Below are 9,986 nucleotides of genomic sequence, written 5' to 3'. Positions count from 1 at the left end.
TAATTTCTTCCGAATTGCAAAAAATGTAACAAAGAAATCTTAAAGGATATTTTTTATACGTTTTAACGCCAATTTTAATTGTGCTTATAAAAATCATTTATATTCTTAACCTTCCTAATTTGTTTTTATAAAAAATTAGTTCTTGCATGCCATCGAAAAGGACAAGGCCCGAGTTTGTAAGATAAGTAAAATATTTTAAACAAATCAATAGACGAAGCAACATTTTATGCTGGACACTCAAGAAAAATATGGAAAATACTATATAAAAATAGCAACAAACCCAACATTCGCACGTGAAAATAATAATTTAAAAGGAAACCCCGATCAAAAATAGTTTCAGGCTGAAATATTCCATCAAAAAATTAAAATATCCTGAAACATAGTTATGCACTTTCCTCGCGGTTTAACAGACGATTTAGAAATTTTCGACAGTTTTTTAGATGGTTTTGCGCAGATTTTAATGATTTTAATTGGATTAAAATTGCATGTATCGTGATTATTTGATCACCTTATATATATGACTTTTGGAAGCTTAGAAAAAACAGTCGAGTCGCTAAAATTCACAGCTGAAAGAATCATGAAGAATCGTGAGGAAATCGTTGAAAAATGGCCCATCTCAAAAGTTTTCATTTTATAAATTTTTTAGGGCCCTATAATTTTTTGTGCATTGAAAGAACAGCACAGTGAAAAATGAGGAATATTAGTCTGAGTTCTCAAATTGTAATTATTTTAAACCTTGACTTAAGTCATGTTCACCTGTCATCTCCATCTCGAATTTAAAATTTGCAGTGAAACATGTATTTTTTTTCTTAAATTTGATGAAATTTGACCTTTCTCGATATTGTGTTCTCAGCGTGTGGCATTTTTCTTCTCAATTTTTTATCCCATATTCCTGCGAGAACTACGGAAGTTGATGTGTGCACCTCAAACAACAAGAAGACGAGCAGAAGAATTAAAAGCACCTTGACCGCGCGCTTGTACGCGCCAGCTCGCCGCGGCTTTAGTGCACCTTTATGATCGAGCAGGTGTCAATAAAAACACGCGTCGCGGCCAAACAGTGAATGATGAACGAAAAATATCATTCTCCTGCTGCTTTTCGCGTTTTTTAACAGTCGTCGAAACGCGCGTTTTGCGAAAGGAGTAGGAGGCTCTCGGTGCCCACTATGTGCAGCGCGGGCGGCGTCTCTACATTTGAATTTCCCTTTTTTCGCGTACTATTATTTGTAGGAAGAGCGGGAGGTCGGCCGAGCCATCCCCGTGCCTATAAAAAGCCTTCGAAGAGCTGAAGACCACAAAAGTCTGCTCTTCGTCGGTTGTGAACATGATGATGTCTCCGTGCCGAGTGAGTATTTTGATTTAGATTTTCTGGGGCTTATTCTAAATTGGTTTGTCATTCTAATGGGAAGAAATAAGATCATATAGTATGTGTGATTCACAGTGTACCTTTTCTTGTAAAAAAATACACACCACTTCTGTTTGAGATTATACGAACCACAAGAAACATTTAAATTGTTTAAGGTCAAATGAAATTTTTGTTCGATAATGAGAAACTCTGCATTTTAAGCGTTTTTGTACTGATTTTTAATTAATATTTATTTTTTATGCTGTAAATACTTTTTGCGAACTTTTCTCATTTCATTTAAAAACAAAATCACGAAGTTTTGATTTTGGCTGAAAAACATAGCTGTCATAATCAGCCTTCTCTTTAATTTTCGTCAGCTTTTAAAGATATTTAACGTGAACAGGTTAAATTTTTAATAGAGTTGGATATTTGACCATGATTGTACAGCCTGGAATTTGCAATATAATTAGAGCATTTTCGTTGGAAACGAGAAGTTTTCAACAAAATTTATCCAGCATTTATTTTCGAATTATACTTTAATTTACTGATCGTAAAATCATGGAAAAATATTTCATCCCATCTTGAGATTTAATTTTTCCCATTTCATCATCTTAAAAATTACGTTTCCGAAATTTCCTTACTGGTGTAAAATTGGAATTTTAACATCATTATATATAAGTTTTAAATGTAAAACCCAATTAGGATTTTTTATTTTCAATGAAACGCCAGCTAAAATTTAAATATTCTCTCGTCAATTTTAAAAAACGTGCTACTAATATTGAAAGCTGCAAATTATTTCTAACACCAACTGAAAAGCATGATATTTCTGTTTGTGCGGAAATAGAGCCAAAGGAAGTTTAAGTGCATATAATTTTGTTTGATCGATTGCGCAATAAACGTCAAACCTCGCGCTAATATTAGCAATAAATCTCGGTTTCGCGCGCATATTTTCGCATCAGAGGAGAAAGAAGATCGTGCGAGAGTGAAACCCAGACACAGTAAATCACACCTATCAATATTATTAAGTAACCGCGAGATAAACACACAGACACATTTTTTGCGACTTTTGGCGCGTTTGATTTTCAATATTCCGCAAGAGCCATGCGTGATTTATTTTCCAATTAGTAGTATTCCGAAGCAGCGAGAAGGCTGCAACTCGATTTATTTAATTTATCACTTTTACATTTCGGCGCAAGACGCGCGGCGGCGGCGGTCACTAATTAAAAAATGTAAATCGGCTGGTCATAAGGTCCCGTATGTGTCTATTTTCTTGCCAGGCCGGCTAATCATAATCCATGCGTGCCCGGCGGCGCACGGCGCAGTAAATAAAAAAATTAAGTCACAACATTTACTTTGCTCATGCGGAGCGCGCGGCATTGCAAAAAGCTAAGGTTATAGCAACCAGCATATATGCTTTAATTATACACACTTAATTGAATGAGAAAACTTTTGTTTATTGGCTCGTTAAGGGCGGATGTTTTTCGCCACAAATGGGAAAATCGCCTTGACACATCGAGCGCCGCGTGCACATCCCGAGGGGTCGGATAGGTCAAGAAGTTTCTTTATTTTATAGAATATACATTACGTGCACACGACTGCTCTACGAGGTGAATTATTGGACTCGTATATTGAATAACACACGGCAGCAGGTGCGTTTTATTAACTCTTCTTTTCGCCTGCCGTGCAATAACTTATTATATTATAAAATGAAAAGAGGCTAGCGAGATGGACTCGTCGCCACTTTTTGATGACCTTTTCACGTGAATTCATAATTGGCGATTATTCATTGAATGAGGCCATACTAACGCTCGATTGATCTCTTCGGCGTTTGTGCGAGAGAGGATTTATTTGTGTGGCATTGCTCAACTATTCGCGATTGCCCATTATTGATATCTTTAATGGCTTCATCAAGGATTTAGGAGCTCGCGAAATGCATATTCGTTAAAACTCGAGGCTCTTGCGCCTCTCAAGATCAATAGTCCGTTTGTTTACTGCGGTGTTTAACGAATTGCAAATTATTGGAATCTTGGGAATATGAAATATACATGTAAAGGTGAAAGTGAAAACGCGTGGTTGTTTTGTTAAATAATCCACATTTGCTTTCAACGTACCAGACAATTTTATCTCCTCGTCTTTGTTTATGAAACAAAAAACATTGAAGGGATATAAATTACTTTCAGAAGCAAAAAGCGAGCTTTCAGAGGAAAAAATAATGATGCTCATTCCTAACAATAAGTCTGTTGAAAATAATGATAACAACTACATATTTTAGTTTATCTAAACTTTCAAAAAATATTTATTCGCGTCCTTCAAAGCAAAGTATCCTTAAATTTTACGTAAATAGGCTTTTTACTCATTGTTAAACGACCTCATTTTTACGCACAAAACTTTACTAATTCTTTTTGTATATAGCTAAATCATGTTGAAACTGTCAAGCTATATTTTACAAAAAGAAATCTCGATTCTCAGAAATTTCGTTCGATTGGGGGATTTGCTGAAATGTAAACAAACAGCTTCTGCTCCTTTTGCGACACAAATGATTCTTCTTGCCGGGGGAATTGTGATAGAAAAAGCAGAGCTATACCGTTTCGAAACTAGGCGAATTGCCCTGCACCGTAGATGAAACTCGAGCAAAAAACTGTTTGTGCAACAGGGCCCTTGGAAAAGACAAAGAGCGATTTTGCATATAAGGCTGCGCGCGTTTCTTTTTAATTGCGCGGCCTGCGGGGACGAGAAACATCAATCGCTCGCGACTCCTCTCTCGATTAGATCAGATGCAAAGTGTCCAGCAGCGCAACTTTCGCGACTTTTACGGCCCCTTATGTCACTCGGCCCTCGGGGTCCTGACTAGACCCAAAGTTTGCTAATTTTTCTGTGCAAAAAAAAATCAAATTAGAGAAGATGCAAAATACTGCTATATGATGTGAAGTATTCCATTTAAGTTTACATTTTTTTGGCTGCGGAGGGATTTTAAAAGAGTTAAAGGAAAAAATATTTGATGAGTAAGATGCATTTATTTTTTAATATTTAATTTCTTTGCTGCTATGAATTACAAACAACCATTCAATTGCATAAATTTACAGGGAAAATTTTAATTTTACTGAAAAATTAACGCAGTAGTATTTTTCCGATATTATATGCAAACCGGAAGCGTGTGGGGTCATCCAAGGCGTGGGAGGGGCCACGGACGACCACAGTCGGTCTCGGCCTCCGCGCCGATCGTAAATCGAGAGATCGAACAAGAAGACGTTACTTAATTTATTCCCAAGAAATTTATTTATTTATTTATTTCCCCGCTCTTTTTCTTACTATTGTGTGCATCGACGGAGTTGCGATTAGCACTCTAACAAGTCGCCGCGCGCGCCTTTGCCACTCGTTAAAGTAGCTGCCCTGGTCGTAAATTATGGCGAATTCCCTCGGCAGCCGGATTTTCGGTGTTGATTCGTGTACCATTCGGGTGCTAATTTATGCCGAGCTCGGTCAAGAGGACGCGAAAAGGCTTTGTTCCGTCTGCTTTGAATGGAGAAGCAGTGCGAGAAAAGTGGGGGCCAGTATTATATTCTCCCAAATTTTGATGGAAATGCAAATTTTTACGGCTAAATCTTTTCTGAGTTATTGCAGCTGACACTCAATTATTTTTATCTTGTAATTTTAATTTAAATGAAAAAATGCTTGTTCAAAAATGTTTCACATCTTGTTGATATATTAATCCTGTCCTTCACAATACGAGTTTCTTGCTGCAGTATAATTTTCATGGTTGCTTAAAGACCATAATTAATTATAATCAAGCAGAAAATTGTTAGTCTGTTAGAAATTTAAATAAAACGACGTAATGCAGCCGCATCCTCTTCACTTAGTTGATGAAGTGGTCTCTGTTTGTCTCACCTCGCAGAAATAGCAATCATCGCTCTTATCGCAGGAATCGTGTGTGCAAACAAACTCGCGCTGCACATAAAAGTATCAATTTCCACGCTTTATCCAAGCAGGAAAATGAGCCTGGCCGGCCGATAAATGGCCTGCTATCGGTCCATTCATAAATCAGAAAAATGTGCACGCGGACGCAGGCGGACCTTTGGTGACCCCCGCGCGACCTTGTGCCCATCCTCAAACAGGATTCGTCACCGCGTCTGCCCGCGCGCACCCGTCCCCTGCTGCTAAGTGCCCGTGACCTTTCACGTTCGTTTTTTTCCGGCCCAAATCCCTTTGTTTCGCGAGAAATTTTATGACTGACGAGCCGTCACGTGCGATGCAAGAATATACCTTAGGGAGGCTCCTTTTTAATTTCGCGTTGCCTTGGCCACTTGCCATATCTATCGCGAAAATCGATGTTATTTTTGCTTGCGCTCCTTTGTGCACGCGGTTCCTCGTTTCCCTGTTTGGATCTCGCGATCGACAGCTTCCTTTGATGGACCAGAAGAATCGTCTTCGCGGCGGCTGACGTGTTTGTTTTTGACGGTCAACGGGTTGGACGTCGTAAAATTGACACTTTGCTGAATACACATAAAGTATAAAATGTTTTTTTTTTGTGGGACATAAAATTGTAATTCTGGCGCCTGGTCACTTATTTCCCCTAAAAAAGAATAAACAACCAACCGTAGCTTTTAACCACTTTTTAATCTCAGCTGAAGGTGTCATCTAATCGTTCCGTAAAGCACACAACAAAATTGTTTCACACGAATAAATGCTAGGAAGGTTCGTCTAAAGGAACAAATTAGAGACTAGCTGTATTCTCAGCTATGCTAAACCCCAAAGAAAAATATTAACATTTGCATAGATATTACGGAATGGCTAAGCTCTGTTTAAATTTTTAAAGGAAAAATTAAATTTCACACTTTTGTACTGTGTCATTACAATATTTTTTTTTAATTCTCTGCGAGTGTATTTTATAATTTTAAATTAAATATTTTTCTTGATTTATTTTTGCAGGCTTGGCTATTGGTGGTGCTCTGCTGTGCAGTTTGGAGCTGCAGAGCACAGACCAGCGAGGAAGATCTCAAGCGGCCGTACAGCTTCGGCTTCACCATTGAGAACATGCAGCATCGCCAAGAGATGAAAGGTAAAAATTCTTTTTCCATTATTTCTTTCACCTCTCTTCCTTATTCACAGCATTTTTGCGTAAAAGCGTGCTTCTGACAATGAGGCGTCAAAATAATTGTTATTCAATACTTGGCTAATTGTTGGATTGGTTTGCGCGCAGATTCAAACGGAATCATCACCGGCGAGTACGGATTCGTGACCGCCGACGGATGGTACAGGACCACTTACTACGCCACCGACAAGGATGGCAAATTCAAGATTACCGGCCGCAAGAAGACACGCGTCGGACCACGTAAGTTTCCAATTTCCATTCATGCCAGCCACACTTTTGCCAATTATTTGCATAAATCCAACTTTCTAACGGAGCTAAATAATAATTAGATCGCTTGTTTTCTCTCTCGCACTCGCGTGAAAACAAAAACAGAGGAGAGAAATTAGTTTGTAGTTTTCGAGCAAAATCGTGATTTTCATGCACTGCTCTAACGTGGGAGAGGCGTCAGGAATCTCAAGTGAAGCTGCTCTGCTGACAAGTAGTAATAATAAAAGATAGTACGCTGGTGTGTGAGAGAAAATTTACGGTTTTATAGGTGAAAATAGCATGTTTCTCGTGAGACAATGAGCAGTTACAATTTTAGCTAAAAATAATTTTTAATTTATGCAATTGGAATTTTTTGATTTCGCAAAAGATTCTAGATTTGCATGTAGTTCTAATATGCATACAAATTCTTTCAATTTATTTCTATGCAGCAACCCTACTCAATGGCTCATATGATTTGCATTAATGGATTCGCATTTATTTTTGTTTATGTTGTTGAAGCAACCTCGCTATTATTCAAACCAGTTTAGAACTTATTAAATGATATTGAAGTTGTAAACACGGTACATTAAATGCGATTAAATAATATGAAGACCTGCAATTTGCGTAATTTGTTAAAATTATCATAAAATTTCATCGTTTCAGACCTTGAGCCTGAAATTTTACATATTTAATTTTAATCATTAATCATGACCCGAAAAGAGGATAATTTTGTTCAATAAAATTTGACCTTTTCTAAATGATGAAATATTTAAAAAAAAAATAAGGACGCTTTACATGGAACCTTTTAGAACTTCGGCGTATTGACCGTTGTGACATAAGGCGAACTCAATGAATTTCACAGTCCGCGATATAAAAACTATTGCGCATAAAAATTGCATTAAATACAGGAGGACTACAATACAAACTTTTTTTACAATTTTTTTAGGTTTGCACAGTTTTGGAGCTTCTTTCAGAATTCTCGTAAAGCATTTTTCTGTGTGATATTTTTCGCATCACTTGATTGACATTTGTAATTATCACTTGGTTAACAATGAAAAATCTGATTTTATCACAGAACAGTTATGATAGAATTAATCACGATCTAAATATTATATCGAAAAATAAAATCAAAAACTTTTCAATAATGATATTTTGAAAGGAAAAAAAATTAAAATGGCACTTTGCCTAAAACCCTTTTCAAATAAGGTAGCAGTTGCAGCCGTCAGAAAGGTACAAGGTAATTCTCGTGATAGAAGAAAATACTCTTTGAAATTATAGCTTTTCATTACAAAAATAATGCATTTTGAGCTTGTGAATTTTTGTGTGGGAAAGATAAATCACAGGGAGGGCGGGAGTTGACACGATTTCGCCTTTCCATCTCCTTTTTTTTATTTTACTCCGCAATAAGTAAAGCTTATATATATTTTCGACGATCGCTTTTTTAGAATTTTCTGTAGCTTAATACTTTGGTCAAAATTTTGTTTTGGAGAATGATGTTAATGAGAATAATAAGGCTTGATGGACTAAAACAGCTGCTGCTCAGAACAAGAGCGTGTAATTTTATTTTTCTTCGTGAATTTTCTCGAATAGGCCCATTCATTCTGAATTAATCAGTGCAGAGTTTTAACCAAGTGTTATTTTCAAATTTTCACCTGCTTGCTTTTCTTTTTTCTGTTCTTTCTTAATTTATAAGGCAGCTTAAGAAGTTGGATTTTTATTCGAAACTTTAAACTAAATGATAGCACTAATGCATTTCGCTCCATTAGTTTGATCTGTCCATCATTTTTAATGGCGTTTAATGTTTGATAAACTGTATAAAATAATAATCACACTTTATTTTCGTCAGTTGACTCATTTATAGAGAACAAACAGTTGATAGCTTTCAAGAGTACAAACTCATATTTCATTCCAGCCGTCTTCCCCGTGCAACCGGCGGTGACGACGCCTCGTCCGACGACCACCGTGTCGACGACGACGCAGCGCACGCCGCCTCCACGACCCGGTGGCATCCCCGGCTGCGCGGGCTGCATTATTCCGACGACCACTCCGGCGGCGCCGAGCGGCTTCAAGCCCAGCAGCTTCAGTCCGTCGTCGCCGTACCCTGCCAGCAGCGGACCTATCGCGCCCACCAATCGGCCGTCGGCGGTGACCATCTCGAGTTCGTCGGTGTCCTCGTCCAGCAGCTCCTCCAGCAGTAGCAACTCGCAGAGCAACAACAACAACCAGTTCTCGACCACTTCCACCTTCGTCCAGCAGGGTGGCAGTAACGGCGGCGGTGGAAGCAGGCCGAGCCAGGTTCAGGGCGGCCAGGGTGACGGCGTCTCAGGTGGCCTCAACTACCGGTTCAACTACACTGCCGGCTACCACGGCCACCAGGAGACGGGACTCAACACCGGTGTAAAAACGGGCGAGTACTTCGTCAACACGAGGGACGGCATCAGGCACAAGGTAACCTACGAGGCGGACAGCAATGGCTTCAGGCCCAGGATCAGCCAGGTGAGGATTCCGCCCAACGAGACTCCTCAGGAGGACACCGAGAAGCTGGCTGGTCTCAAGGGCTACGAGTTTGTGTGGTTCAAGAGAAGGTAGACAAAAGAGCCGATCAAAATTAACCTATAAAGGAAATTCTTTGGATTTGGCGTTTTAGTTTAGGGTGCGAAATCCTTAATTTAGGGTTCTATTCAACGAGTTAAGGGGAAATTTTTGATTGGATAAAATTTGCAAGTCATGCACCTCCCGAAGGTTAAAAATCTTAATAGGGGAGAATTTAGCATGGGAAACTCAATTTTTATTTCGAGTTTTCATTCAATCGTGATCTTTTATGGGTAGGCTCTGCTTGACCAGACAACTCGATTAGTTGGCCGATTTTATCTTTCTGGGAAATTCCATAGATTTTTGCTGGGATATTGGCTAAAGGACATTGACAGTTCTAATGTTTTTAAAATTTATTAGCTCATTCTACCAGGCCATATAGTTGTTTTGTCATTGAGGAAAATTCAAATTTACATTATTTTTATATTTAAAAATTGACATATTTATATTTGCAGAAATAAAAATAATGCTAGTTTCATTTCGCATTTAGAATGTTTAGTTGTTTGCTCTACGATAACTGCCATTGTTCCGCCACTTTACAAGGTTCACATAATAAAGCCTAAACAAATTCTAGGAATTCGCCTTAAACTAAAACATCACATCCCTGGAGTTCCTTTTGAGTGTATGTGTATAGCCATAAGTCTTTGTAATTTAACAATAATTCTTAATAAAAATCAAAAGCGATGAGTTGTGTTTGATTAATTGAAACAAGCACTA

At 38.2% G+C, this 9,986-nt stretch overlaps 1 protein-coding gene across 1 annotated transcript; it reads left to right on the top strand.

Annotated features, from left to right (window-relative positions):
* The first annotated feature begins 1,205 nt into the window (after positions 1-1,205).
* On the top strand, positions 1,206-9,953 carry l(3)mbn (lethal (3) malignant blood neoplasm). Its single transcript, XM_065485986.1, has 4 exons — positions 1,206-1,342; positions 6,269-6,398; positions 6,540-6,671; positions 8,590-9,953. The coding sequence occupies exons 1-4, from the start codon at positions 1,322-1,324 to the stop codon at positions 9,264-9,266; spliced, it is 960 nt and encodes a 319-aa protein (XP_065342058.1). The 5' UTR covers positions 1,206-1,321; the 3' UTR covers positions 9,267-9,953.
* Positions 9,954-9,986: the final 33 nt, after the last annotated feature.

This window comes from Cloeon dipterum, chromosome 3, assembly GCF_949628265.1.
Source record: "Cloeon dipterum chromosome 3, ieCloDipt1.1, whole genome shotgun sequence".
Taxonomy (NCBI): Eukaryota; Metazoa; Arthropoda; class Insecta; order Ephemeroptera; family Baetidae; genus Cloeon; species Cloeon dipterum.
Note: the sequence above shows the minus strand (reverse complement) of the source record. Positions and strands in the feature narration are given on the sequence as shown.